The following is a 14,957-nucleotide window of genomic DNA, read 5'->3' on the forward strand; positions in this document are numbered from 1 at the left end:
ACCGCCTTATAGGTTACGTATGCAACCCGGTTCCCTGAGAAGAGGAACGAGACACTGCGTCTGATAATGACACTATGGCGTGATCGGTGTCTGAATACGTGTAACACACCAAGCAACTCATTGACGGCAGACCATGATGCACAAGCAGAGCGCCCATGAGTATAAGAGGGTGCCTGCTGGACACGTCATCAACTCTTTAGTCTGAAGAAGATGTGCATGCAAACCTGATGCATGGAACCGGGTTGCTTTACCTAAGACGTTGCCTAACCTTCCCTTTCAAAGTGGAACTTCAATGCCTCAACGAGTCTGATAATGATGCTAATGGGGAACCAGTACCCACTATGTCATGCTGAGGGAATGCCTGCCTTACTAAGCTGTGGATAAGAACAAACATATTGGCCATAGCATAGATTAACTCTACAGATAGCTAGAGTCAGAGTGTCGTCAACCCCCAGGGTGCAAATTGCGACTCATAAACTCCTTAGTGGAGCCACTCCCTAAGCCCCAATTTTTTTTCTCTAATAGTAAGAGAATGTATACAAGCTTCTAAGCTCTATTGCAAGGGAAGTCCAGGCCTTTACAATCTTCCTCCCTCCAATGCAGGGCAGGTAACAAGCCTTAAAGGCCCCAAGAGCAAATGCTCTTATAAAGTACTAGCTATGTCAACACTTTGACAAGCCTTTTAGGGAGTAGCTTATTAAAGGGAGTAATTAAATTATGACATTTGATCTACCATCACTTCCAATGGGAAGAATATAACCTTAACTTCATCAGAAGGGAAATCTTGCTATTGCAACTTAACCCCTAGGGAAACCACAGGGGAGCTTAAGCTCTTTCAATTTTTGAAAAGCTTCAAACGTGTCCACTGTAGAGGACACCAAGACTTAAATCATGTTTATCAGGCATTTTGTGAGACACAACAAGTGAATATGGAAATAAATTATACATCAATATTCCTATGAAATATTAGATATTATTATTAAAATGTTGCCAACTATTACTCCAATTATTACACTTCTTTTTTCACTAAATGTTGCTCCAAGAACACATTAATGTGCAAATTAGATACAGTTTATAGATAAATTGCATTGAATGGGAATATTAATTTATGGCCATTTTACCCACATATTGCATAAAGTAAAATGGTGTATCAATTCATTACGTTATTTCTTTCATAACATAGTTGAGAATCATCTTTATACAAATTTTGGTTGAAAAAATCCTGAAACCCCAAAATTTATTGGTGATTGAAAAAAAAAATCCCATTGTTTTTGCCTATACATATAATTTCATGTCATTTGATTTTTTAAACAACTTAGTCCTGGCGTCCACTACAGAGGACATAGCATAACGTATGAATAAAATATTATTTTTCAAAAATGTTTTTTTTACCATTTGTTTATTGTGCTCTAAACAGTGTGATGACATGGAAAAAAAAAAAATCAAAAACCTTTTTTTTTCGGGGTCTCAGGAGGATATACTTCAATCTATTCTTTTGTAATTGTTATTAAAATATCAAGAGAGTTTTAATCCATTGCAGTAGTTATAGCCATCTGTGGATATGGATCCAAAGACCCGAATATGTATTAATGATTGGTGAAACATTCATGCACTTATGTGTTAAAATCTCTCAGTCTTGAATGCTCACCTCTTTTTGGTGGTACTTGATGGCTAGCTTGAGCTTGGCCAGGTCTCTGCATTCAAGGGGGTCCAGCTCCTCGCTGTGGTCATCCCGATGATTGAGGATGGTCTCCAGCTCACGGGAGCTACGGGCCTGATCCAGCAGGTCTTTGGCGAAAAGTTTGCACTGCTGCGATAGCTCCTCGTACTCCTGCCGGAACTCATTCTCCACCTTACTGAGCTCCTTTAGCTCCCAGCCCAGCCTGAACGCTGTGAGGATGGGATCCTCGCTGGAAAGGGCGATGAGAGAGGGGCTAGCAAGAGTTTTGTAGATGTTCAGGCGTGAACGGGAGTGCCGCAGGCTGTCCACTTCGGAGCTGGATACACATTCCACGCAATCACAGCGGATCTGGTGTGGCCGCGGTATGGTGACTTTTCGTTGAACTAGGAGCTTGATTATCTCGTAGTTGTTAGTGTGGGCAGCCAACATGATTGGTGTGATATCGGGTGTAAACTCAGAAAACTGTGTGTCCATCATAAGAGAAGGAACCTTAAAGAGTGCAAACAAAGATAGCAATAAATAATAGTAAAATTGCGCTATTAAGGAAGTTTTTAATCTTTAGGGCTACAGTTCAGTCCAATGCACTGTGCATGATATTAAAGATTCATTTTGTGAGTTTTCATAAACAGTCCTGCCCCATCCTTTAATAATCATTGCAAAGCTTGTCTTAAATTGTGACAGACCGATAAAACATTCTGAGGATTAGACTGAAATATGATTAGACTATGTAGAGTAAAGCAGTTTTTAGGCTATATAAACTATAATCTTTTTAAAGATATAATTACGTTTCTTATTTTATACTCCAATTCGTTAGAAAAAAATCTGCTCTGTGGAGTTTTTTTTCTAGTTTACTAACTAGATTGAATGGCATATTGTTACAATGTTACATGACATATTGTTCACAAGCTGTTTTATTTACGTCTTTCCACAGTTGAAATACTGATTGAGTGATTACATGGCACATAAAATATTTCAATAAGTTTGTAGTCTACTGTTTTTTTTTTTTTTTTTTCAACATACCTTCTGAAGTTCATTCTTGTATATTTTGTGCTACAACAAGAGGAAGAGATGAACATGCGATCCGCGCTGCCGCTTGAACTGATGTGGATAGTGACGCCAAAGAAGTGTAAAAGAGCGCCAAAACGGTAATTATTAAATTTCGTGATAATATTGACAGAATTTGAGAGCTGATATCAGAAGTAACAAAGGACAAAGTTTATCGTGATTATTAGATGGGAGGCGTGCAACAAATAATGTTTCGTAAAGTTTTGTTCACACATCTGAAAACAGCAAAAGATCGATCTTGGGATTTAAGAATCGACATCGCTTCATCAAAATGAAGATTGATTAAAATCCAGTAATCAGTATTAACAACCCAGCCCAACTGTGCAACATGTCTTATTTTTCAGTTTTTCTTGTTCTCCTCAAAATTAGGTATGGCATATCAATACAGCTACAGGCTATCCAGTCAGAAAAGTTGGATGTGACACTCCCTTCAAACTAAGGAAGTCACACCCTCACTCACCTGTTTCTCTCCACTGGGCTTCCTGTAGGACAGCAGTAACTCCACTGCTCCCACCACCTCCTTGCGGATGGCGTAGAGGAGAGCGTCGCCCATGAGCACGCCATGACTCAACAACAGCTCCATCACCTCTAGGTTCTCATTCTCAATAGCGATGAGGAGTCCGCTGCGGCCCAATGGGTCCAGGCAGTTCACGTTGATGTTGTAATAGATATCGGCCTCCTCAAGGGCCTGTTTAACTCCAGCATAGTCGCCCTTCTCCACCGCCGTCAGGTAGGCTCGTTCCTTGGCAGACAGCTCAAACTCCGCCCTCACGATCTGCAGGGGGATGCGATCGCGGTACGGGGAGTTACTGGCCTTGTTGTAGTACAGCTGCGCCATGGGGTTTTTGTGGACTCGGTGACATAAGATGACACAAGTCAAGAAAAAGCTGAACAGAGATTGAGCAAACAAACAGTTAGTCAGTTCAAGATTACACATTCCTTTTATAACTGATATGTTAAATCAAAACACATCTACATGGCAAGACACTTTTTACTCCAGTGAATATTTCTCAGGATGGTTATTTTTTAAAGCCAATTTCTGTAAAGACACAAAGGTTTGATTTAAAAATGTCATTAAACCACCATAAATTCCCTTAAAAATACAGCCTACAGCACATATTGTCACCACATATATCGGTGATCCTTGCTTTAAAGACTTTAAAGAAACGAAAATTATGCAATTTACTCACCCCTCATGTTGTTCCAAACCTGTATGAGTTTTTTTTGTTTTTGTAAACCAACAGTTTTGTTGACCACTGACTTCCGACATGAGGGTGAGTAAATGATGACAGAATTTTCAGTCTTTAATTTTTGGTTGAACTATCCCTAATATGGTTTTAAGGTATTCACAGCAACAGCCATTAACAAAGATATGGTGATTTTGTCAATTTAATTTGGAGAATAGAATTCACAGTTAATGTAGTAGTAGATGTTTGAAAGCACAAAAGATAAGCACAGTTAGATCTTCACATCTTTTATGCTTTCAACAAAACTTCTGTCTGACATAAAGGTACAGCATAGTAATTCATGTGGTTTTGGTATTCAGTTTCTCTCTCTTCACACAAGCACACACTCAAACAAGCAAATAACTGGCATTGTCCCTGAAGTCCCTCTTTCTTAAGAACGAATATAGCTACAACTCAATCTTTGTTCACTGATGAGTTTCACTGAGGCTCAATGTAAGAGATGGTAGAATATATTTTATAAAATATAAAATAATCAAAAAAATACCATCTAGATTTGCACTGATGAAGTTCAAACCTCAGAACTAAAGCTTTTGCTCTTCAGATTTCTGAAGAAATATGAATTAATCAGATGTTAAAATGCTTAATGATTAGGCCTATCTAGTCAGTACTTTCAGATGGAACACAGAATATTATATGCTATGTCCAGATGTTCAAGAGAGTCAGCTGGCCGAGGGTGTCAAACTGTGATATAAAGACGTTTTTTTCCTCAGTTTTTTCAGGCTTGATTGAGCCCTGATTTCCAAGGAGAGCTGTTCACTATGAGTGATTGAAACTTTCCTGAATCATTAATCTGAAGGACCTCTACATCTGGGGTCAATTTATTTAGTAAGAAACTGGATGGTTGCAGGGGATGCTATAATTTTGAGGCTTTATCTGTTTAGAATTTAAATTTGAGCCCTTTTAGCATTCTTTTAATGTGAGACATATTTGCTTCTTTTAACCTGAAATGGTGTCAATTGTGCAACATAATTCGTTTTTTTTATAATAATTGACTCAATATTGTAATGTGTTACATTTAAAACATTTGCCAACACTGCTCAGCTTGACAGATTTGGTGGGAAAAAACAGCATACAAATGTGCAGTAATTAGGGAAAGGAAAGTATAGAACTGGAACTGACATCACATTATTTGTCTTTGGGGAAATGTTGAGAAAGAACAGAGGGCCAATGACTGAGCCCTGGGGGACACCCTGGGTAACAGTGGCAGCAAACAAGATGCTGCATGTCATTGCTGCCTTACATTCCTGAATAACATATGCAGGTGAGCCCAGAATAGGAATTATTGTAATGTGTTGTTTCAATCTTAAATTTCACTGTTGTTGTTATTTTCATATCAACAAGGTTTATGATGGGTGTCTATCCTCTTTTCTGAGGTGAGTGTTAATTTCAGTTTAAAAAATATTTTTTTGAATATTTAAGATTGCATACTTTTCAATATTTTTTATGTTTCCAAATTAAAAAGTCAAGACATAATTTATCCTCTACAAGGGCTAAGACTTTATTATTTCCAGTCTGTCTTCCATTTTTTTCAGGCGGCTCATGCTTCCTTTTTCCTTTTTTTGATGTGAAAGTAAACATCTTCAAACATGATCACACACCATTACTAATCCATAACACCCGTTCAATTTCTAGACATGGCAGGTGACAGATGCGTAAAATTGTGTGTGTTACTGCCAAGATATCTGGCTTTTGTTGCTTTGTTTCACCCTGAGACACTAGAGATACACACTGTCTAGGCTTTACAAATCAATCCCAATTAACAAATAATTGATGGAATTGATAAATAGAGATAAGTGGATGCACCAAGAAGAGTAACCCTTGTCCACAATTTAATGGTAAAATCGTGTAAGACCTCACAAATTAAATGTAAATTAATGGAAAATTTCTCAAATGACATGTAAATGGAAAATAATGTAAAACCATGAATCCCTCATTTCAAAGAGTTGTGATGGCCAATCCAAAAGAAATAAGAATTGCTGGTCAAGGCCTGCTATTAATGAAAGTCCTATATAGCACTGCTATATAGGACTTTCAAAGAATGGGATGCATTAATTTCAGCTCAGGCCATTTTGCTCACTCGAACAAATATTAGCACTAAGTTCATTGCAGTAATTCAGCCCTCCTGGCATCCATCAGGATTTGTGAACCTTGCCAAAACTGTTATACTCGTTTCTGTGAGCATTTCATTATGTAAGAATAGAGGCAGTGTGTTTTTCCCGTTTGCTGTAGTACTTCACACCTCACTGCTTCATAAAAGCTGAACGAGGCTTCCACAGGGAATCGGCCCATGTTTTATTCAGCATAATTGTAGACCTGGATGAACATTTTAGTTCATTAGTGTGGTTTGGCAGTGAATGCACAGCCCCAAATTCAATCGCTAATATTCATGTTTAGATGTTTCCATATGAAAACAGCACAACTTGTTAAATAAATAACATGATTGAATATAACTATTCATTTAATTCATCATTTTCATTGCATTGTTTATTTTGTGTGAAATATTTAACCCCATTGTATTTCAATTAGATTTAAGTTTGTTGCTTTGATTTCAATTTCAATTTCCTGTTTTGATTTCATTTGATCTCGTAATGAAGGATGTTCTTTAACGTTAACGTTTATTGTCATATTCCTCATCCTCCACAATGTAAAGTTATTCGTGGGAGTGGGGCATTTTTTGCCTTTGATAGCACAGTGAAGAATAACGAAGGTAAGCAACGAGAGAGGAGAAGGGTTGGAACCCCAAATACACCCAAGATGCTTAAACGACTCAAGAAATCCCCTTCAATCTAGCCCTCAAAAACAACCTGCGTGCAAAATCTGGAATTGCATCATTCAAATAGTGCTTTGCCCCATAATGTGAACAGCAACTTCAGTTAAAGCAACAATGCTTTTTCACGAAAACAGTACCCTAAGAGTAGTGTATGTGTGTTTGTGTGTGGGTTAGGGAGTTAGAGATGGATGTTGTTGCTATTACTCATTTGAAACAAAAAGCAAAAGCAAAAATCCCTTGTGAGCTGTACAGACTTCTGCCTTCAGCTAGGCTGTCTTTAAAATATGAACTTGCCTAGCACTTTGATTCTGACATTGATAGAATGGCAGAACTCCACAGAGAAGAGAGCGAGAGCTAGAGAGCCATGAACGGCATCATACCCTCTGCAAGCTCAAAGAAACATCCCAGAGCGGCCAGAGTCATTGATTGTGTTCCATGAGCATCTGCTGGCATTTAGTGTGATCACATATATAAGTTCACACTGATCTCCTGTGGCAGCTGTGTATTTTCCCCTCTTAGTTTCCTGCAATGGATCGGTGGTTTGAAGTTTATAAATGTTAAGGCTTCTGGTTTTTCCAGCACTTGGATTTTTCTCTCCATTGGACTGAATCATGTACTCCTGAAAATATTTATAAAAAACGGGTATCCGCAGATCCGCTTTCAAATTTTGTTTCAGATGTGGTTTGGTTCGGACATGGGCATAAGATGCTTTTTTATACAATATCAAGCTATATGACAGGAATCATCATGATTCCACAAGCAGAAATTATTACTTTAACTTATTAAAGTTAACTGGCAATACTTCGCAATATGGCAGTGGGAACACATGGGCTGCATCAGAAATCACACTTCCCTGTTATATAGTAGTTGAAAAACAGTACAGTATGTGACAAAAGAAGTATGTCCGAATTCACAGTACTCATAGAAGACTAGGCGAAAAGTCCCCGGATGACCTGCTACTTCCACTGAGATTCTAAAGTGTGCATATGATGGACACTTTACTATCCCATGAGGCCACGGGAGAGGATTTATGACTGGCAGTGAAGCGACGTAACTGAAGCTGTTAGGTCACATGATAATGACAACATGGCGAATGCTGTACGTTCGGATTACATTCATTCTACACACACTCATACTATATAGAACATACTTTTTTAGCAGTTGAGAAGTACTTATTCAAAATAAGTTCCTACTCAAGAGAGATTTCTTCTTCTTCTTCTGAATTTAATGGCGGTTGGCAAATCAGCTTTGGTGCATTTCTGCCACCTACTGGTGGAGTGTGAAGTGTTGACGGACAATGGAAAGAAAAGAAAAATAAATAAAAATAAAAATGTAGTCTTCAAATCAAATGTGTTATCTTAAGATATTCTAATAAAGCAGTAGTCACTTTTGAATTATTGTCCAGCAAGCACTTTAATGTTAACCTTTTTATTCCTACAGCCTTAACCTCTTCTATGAGCTGAGATCTTTCTTCATTATAACCAGCACACTCTAAAAGAACATGTTCGACTGTTTCAGGTAATCCACATATGCTGCACAATCCTAATTATATTTACCCATTTTAAAAGGTGATTGATTCAAAGCTGTGTGTCCAATACAAAGTCGTGAAATTATTGTCATCCCTTCTTTTGCCACAAACTTCTCTCACATTTCCTACTTCTTTATTTATTTCATATAAGTGTTTTCCCTTTCCTTCCTGAGTCCACAACTCTTGCCAATTATTCTTAATTGTCTTTTTAACTAAGCCCTTCATTTCAGCTTTCCACAGAGGGACATTAACATTTATTCTTGTATACTTTAAAGCCTTTGTTGCCAACTCATCTGCTATTTCATTTCCCACAATACCCACATAAGCAGGAATCCACAAAAAGACGACTTCTATTCCTGACTGATGAATTCTAAACAGGGTCTGAAGAGTTTCTATAAGAATATCCTGTCTAGACTCTTGAGTCAGATTTTCCATTTTTCAGACTTATAAGGCTTGATAAAGAATCAGAACAAATAACAACTTGATGCAAATGTACCTCTTCCACCCATTGAAGGGCCAATTGAATAGCAATCATTGGAGTAATAATGCAATGCAGCAATAATGAGGAGTAAACAGAAAAGAACTTAGATGTTCTTTTATCTATTTTAAAGTCCAGCTGTGGAATTACTGCTGCAGCTGTATGTCCAGATTCAGGATATTTTGAGCCGTCAATATATATTTAAGTGCAATAATGATACTCTTGATGTAAAATATAGTTTCACCAACAAATCTTTAGAAATCTTTCTCTGAAGGTTATTTATTTCTTCAAGTAAGTGTAAATCGACCAATGGCATTGGGAATAAGTATAGCTGATATTGCCACTGTTGGACTAATTTCATAATCAAAATTTCCCATTCTTTGTGCCTCATTACTAGCATCCCGTCTGAAACTGGCTACTTGTGAATATTCATATTCACAGCAGTTCTTAAGAACATCTTTAACAGGGTGACTATGCTTGTGTCCTTTTACTGATATCCAGTAAAACATTTTCAATTGTTGCCACCTATTTACCAAAGGCATTTCTCTCATTTCCACCTGTAACGCCGCTACTGGGGATGAGTATGCGATTTCCAACATGATCTCTTGACCAATTCGTACGAATTCGTACGAGTGATAAAAAGGTGTCTAATTCATTTGAATTTGTACAACCTCACTCGTACTAATTTGTACGATTTGTCTAAACCCACGTGATGGGTAGGTTTAGGGGCGGGGTCAGGGGTAGGTCATTCTTATGAATTCATACGAATTGGGCAATTTGTAAAATATGTACGATGTAGCAAAAATCTTACTAATTCGTATGAGTGAGGTCGTATGAATTCGCATGAATTAGCCACCTCGTAGAATTCGTACAAATTGCCATGAGATCAGACGCAGTCATGGCTGAAATTCAGGGTGACAGGAAATTACAAGACAGGAACTGATGTTACAGGAAGTGACAGAGTTCAATATTCCGGCGAGGGCTCCCTCTGGAGGACGGGAGCCTGATCAGGCGTTACACAAATACAAGGGGCAAGTCTAAATTATTTATTTTTTATTTTGTGTGTGTGTGTGTGTGTGTGTGTGTGTGTGTATGTGTGTTGTGCATTGTACTTAACTTGTATTGAACCCGGGAATATGCTTTCAAAAGGAAAAGCAATGATTTAAATAAAATGTCCATGTGAGCATGCAAAAGCTTTTAGCACCTGATGAAGGAGAGCATGTAAGTGAACAGGAGTGTATGTTTTGGATCTACTAGTATTATAAGATATTGGTTGATATTGGATATTTAATTGAGGATCTTTGTTTCCTTTTATTATTATTTAAGATTTAGACTACATCCAGTATTTCCATTATCTAGAAGTACCTAAAAGGGATGGCAACAGTTATGACAAAAACAACCCTTTTAATGATGTGATGAATGCTGTCCATTTAAGAAAAGAAGAAAAAAAACAGCTTGATTTAACTTTTATATTCTCTCTTTGTACGTTTTGATTGATTGTATAACCACATGAATATCAATCTGTCTCGAATGCATCTTTCATCACATTTATTTTTGGCTTTTTAATAATCAGATATCTAAGTATGACTAAGTAGCCCTTTTGCAAAGTGTTGCAAAATAAAGATCAGATGCAATCGATCCAGTTACTGTACTGTTTTTGTAATGTATTACTGTAAATATCAGTTCTGTTAGGCCAGCTAAATACATATTTGTTGTATGTTATTGATATAGATAAAAAAAAAAAAATTGTGGAGGCTAAAATTGATCTTGATATATGACAACCAATGGGTGAGATGACAAATGTTCTATTGTTGTAAAACAATGTGAGAAACGTATAGTTAATGAACCTTGACAGAGATCATAACATCATGTACTGGATACCATTTTTCTTTTCTTTTTTTTTTGGATACAATGTAGAGATAGGCCTACATGAGTTCGATTCTACCATATCACCACCTTTGAATAAGGGCTGCACAGTTAATAGTTTCCAAACCATGGCCATTTCTGCAGTGAAGAAAAACTGATTGAAAATACGAGTGAGGGCTGCTGCAATGATAAGAGCAGATAAGGAGAACTGGGCCAAGACCATCAGACCAAGCAGGTTTTTCGAAATTCTGTTCACATTGTTACAACACATTTGTTATACTGTCATGTATTCCCTGTGTGTTCGTGGACTCTTTTGTTATGTCCTGTCTTGTGCCATGTTTTGTAGTTCTTTGTAGTTTTTCATGTTGATTAGCTTCCCCAGGTGTTTCCCATTTACCACGCCCCCTTGTTATCTTGTTAAGTTAGTTTTCCCTGTGTATATATAGTGCTTGTGTTTCACTTGTGTTTTGTCAGTTGTTGTGGCTGTTATGTGTGGTGTTTCCTCGTGTGACTTGTTCCTAGTGTTTCCCTATGTGTTTTATTAAAGTATTTCTGCATTTAGATCCGCTACCCTGCCTGATCATTCACACGTGACAGAATGACTAACCAAAAATTGATTTTTTGGCTTGCTGCCATCTTGCGCCATTAGATGACGCCCAGCAAATGGACTGTTTTTAAGCAGGCTCGATGACAACATTGCCCAACAGATGCCAGAGGAATATACCGGCTGGACCCTGGCTCAGTATATTGACCTCGCTTTGCGGCTGTGTGGATCTCCCTAAACTGTGGGGGAAGTGGAGGAGGATCCACCCTTTAAACAGTTTGTTTAAGGGGGCTATACAGCCCAAGCTTCGACGGCCGCTGTGACTGCAGACGTCACCATCTGCTGGTACCATTCCGACCGCTGGACCCATCTCGTGGCGGAGAAGACTGGTGCCCAGTGTGGCGGATCCGCCGCTGACATCGGCGTGAGTTGCAGGCATCCCGAGGCCTTCGCTAGTCTCAGCACTCTCAAGCCCACCAGCTGCAGCGCCGCCTACCTCGGAGGTCGATTTTTTGGCTACTGTTCTCCCTGTGATGGCTGCCACCATTTTGTGTGTTTAAGATGTACACACCACGCCTGTTTCTCCTGAGGTGGCGGCATTCTCTGAACTCACTGTTTCTCCTGATGCCTCTGTTACAGCCATAGGTGCTGTGTCTGAACTGTCTGTGCCCCCTGTGCCTTTTCTGAATTTTCAGTTTGCCTTGACACGACCACAGAGGTCGTATCTGAACTTCCTGTCTATAGCGATGCGACTATAGAGGTCGTATCTGAACTCCCTGTCTATAGCGATGCGACTATAGAGGTCGTATCTGAACTTCCTGTCTGTATCGATGCGACTGTAGAGGTCGTATCTGAACTTCCTGTCTATAGCGATGCGACTGTAGAGGTCGTATCTGAACTTCCTGTCTGTATCGATGCGACTGTAGAGGTCGTATCTGAACTTCCTGCCTATAGCGATGCGACTATAGAGGTCGTATCTGAACTTCCTGTCTGTATCGATGCGACTGTAGAGGTCGTATCTGAACTTCCTGTCTATAGCGATGCGACTGTAGAGGTCGTATCTGAACTTCCTGTCTATAGCGATGCGACTGTAAAGGTCGTATCTGAACTTCCTGTCTATAGCGATGCGACTGTAGAGGTCGTATCTGAACTTCCTGTCTATAGCGATGCGACTGTAGAGGTCGTATCTGAACTCCCTGTCTATAGCGATGCGACTATAGAGGTCATATCTGAACTTCCTGTCTGTATCGATGCGACTGTAGAGGTCGTATCTGAACTTCCTGTCTATAGCGATGCGACTGTAGAGGTCGTATCTGAACTTCCTGTCTATAGCGATGCGACTGTAGAGGTCGTATCTGAACTTCCTGTCAATAGCGATGCGACTGTAGAGGTCGTATCTGAACTCCCTGTCTATAGCGATGCGACTATAGAGGTTGTATCTGAACTTCCTGTCTGTATCAACGTGACTGTAGATGTCGTATCTGAACTTCCTGTCTATATCGATGCGACTGTAGAGGTCGTATCTGAACTTCCTGTCTGTATCAACGTGACTGTAGAGGTCGTATCTGAACTTCCTGTCTGTATCAACGCGACTGTAGAGGTTGTATCTGAACTTCCTGTCTGTATCAACGTGACTGTAGATGTCGTATCTGAACTTCCTGTCTATATCGATGCGACTGTAGAGGTCGTATCTGAACTTCCTGTCTGTATCAACGCGACTGTAGAGGTCGTATCTGAACTTTGTTTCCTTTTATTATTATTTAAGATTTAGACTACATCCAGTATTTCCATTATCTAGAAGTACCTAAAAGGGATGGCAACAGTTATGACAAAAACAACCCTTTTAATGATGTGATGAATGCTGTCCATTTAAGAAAAAAAAAAAAAAAACAGCTTGATTTAACTTTTATATTCTCTCTTTGTACGTTTTGATTGATTGTATAACCACATGAATATCAATCTGTCTCGAATGCATCTTTCATCACATTTAGATGTGATGATCACATGTAGAGTTCGTTTTTGAACTTCCTGTTGTCAGCACACAAGTCGCAGACTCAAAAACTGTGCTGATTTGAGCACTTTTATTTATGAAAAATAGCACGTCCATCCACACTCAATGGCCCTGTCCTAAATGTCACACATCACATGCATGGTCACCACGTGCACAAGATCATGAAGTCATTTGTCATTTCAGGTTTCAGAAGTGTGCTCACGAGTGCCCCCTTTGCGCTTGACATGCTTCCCTCGATGCGCACCTCTGTGGAGCCAGCACTGGGGCGAGCTCTGCAGCAGACTTCTACTTAACAGTCAAAACACTCTGTGTCATGAAAGAACGGACCCTAAATGGACAGACCCATTTAGGACAGGGCCAGTGACACTACTTTGAAAGGTCTTGCATGCTCAACTGTATGCAGGACAGGGCAGAACACCGAAAATGAAGTACGCCCTTTACATGTCAGGATTGTGGGGCTTGCAGGGGAAAGAAAGGTAGCCACAGAAACGCAGACAGCATTAGTTTAGTTGGTATTAGGTAAAAGCTTCAGCCGGCCATAACACTGAATGTGTTTTTGAGACTGGAGCCCACACACGACACAGACATTCAGTTCGAAACACTAATTAGGGACAGGCAGCTGTTTACTAGAGTGTGGGTGAGCCGGTTAGCAATTCCACAGCATAGAACCAATCCCCCCCCCCCCCCCCCCCCCTTCTGTACTGATCGCTGTTAACCCTATAGAGCCGAACTGCGTCACATTCACTGCTGTTTTTCACAGAGCATCAATGATGGGGGACGAGAGAGCTTTTCTATGTAAAACCTGAACGCCACTTTGTTAAAATGACTCAGACAAGACGGTTCTCACCACAGAACAGGGTCGTTAGCCAGACTGGCCTAAAATTGGTTTAAGGATATACTGACATCAGGATGCAGCTGACAGCAGGTGATGTCAGATGGTTGGTTGGAATAATTCATCTGGGATACAATAGGATCATTTTTGGGGCCTATATATCCCTTAGCTGACACTAATATGATCCCAGGAGGCATCACAGTACCATTACTTGTCATCAGTACCACTGTACCATAAAATTACAGATTTTTTCACTAATTTGACTACTACACTAAACACAAAAACAAGCGGAATGTATTCAGAATGGCATACAACTATAAGTGGAATATTGCATACCATAATGCAATGCACTCAACTCACCCTTACATTTCCAATGAGATAAATGAATGATTGTATTACCTATTTTATGATTTTCTTTAATCATTTCTTTCTAGGATTATAGTGAACCTGCTGACATATATATATATATATATAAAAAAAATCATATTTTTTTTCTGAAATGATAACTGATCACCAGTGTTTGTTATTTGAAAACAATATTGGAAAATGTATCTTCACATATCTTCAATGTAATGCATCTCACGGTTTAACATACACTAATATACCATTCTAAACATAGTGACAAATAGTGAAATTTGTTCAGAGCTGTCCTTTGAATTCATAGGGACCAGGGAGAAGGTTTTGGTGGGCCGGGCTCCCTCCCCTAGAGTGTTAGAAATGGCTTAATCATTTTAATGCAAGCACAATTAACAGTAATGAACCAATTATCAAGCACACTTTGAGGGATAATTGAGCGTTTGTGTCTGCACCCTGTTGCTGTGTTTGACAGTTTCACGTTTATGACATATTCATGGAAACATTTCATATGGAGAACAGAACAAAAACAATGCTATTAACTCTTGGTAAAAAGCAGGTGAAAAAGGAAGTGTCTTTGT

At 39.1% G+C, this 14,957-nt stretch overlaps 1 protein-coding gene across 2 annotated transcripts in view; it reads right to left on the bottom strand.

The window, feature by feature from the left end:
• Positions 1-14,957, bottom strand: part of trpc5b (transient receptor potential cation channel, subfamily C, member 5b) — a 47,413-nt gene that overhangs the window by 23,758 nt on the left and 8,698 nt on the right. Inside the window, exons 2-3 of one of the 2 annotated variants that reach the window (XM_084136542.1) lie at positions 3,207-3,633; positions 1,649-2,170 (exon numbers count right to left, since the gene is read on the bottom strand). In XM_084136542.1, the coding sequence (XP_083992668.1) occupies positions 1,649-2,170; positions 3,207-3,584 (900 nt within the window). In that variant the 5' untranslated portion in view covers positions 3,585-3,633. Of the gene's footprint in view, positions 1-1,648; positions 2,171-3,206; positions 3,809-14,957 lie in introns of those variants that run through there. The other variant, XM_084136541.1, reaches the window with a different exon arrangement.

The sequence above is a fragment of the Abramis brama genome (genome assembly GCF_963993115.1).
Source record: "Abramis brama genome assembly, chromosome: 15".
Lineage (NCBI taxonomy): Eukaryota > Metazoa > Chordata > Actinopteri > Cypriniformes > Leuciscidae > Abramis > Abramis brama.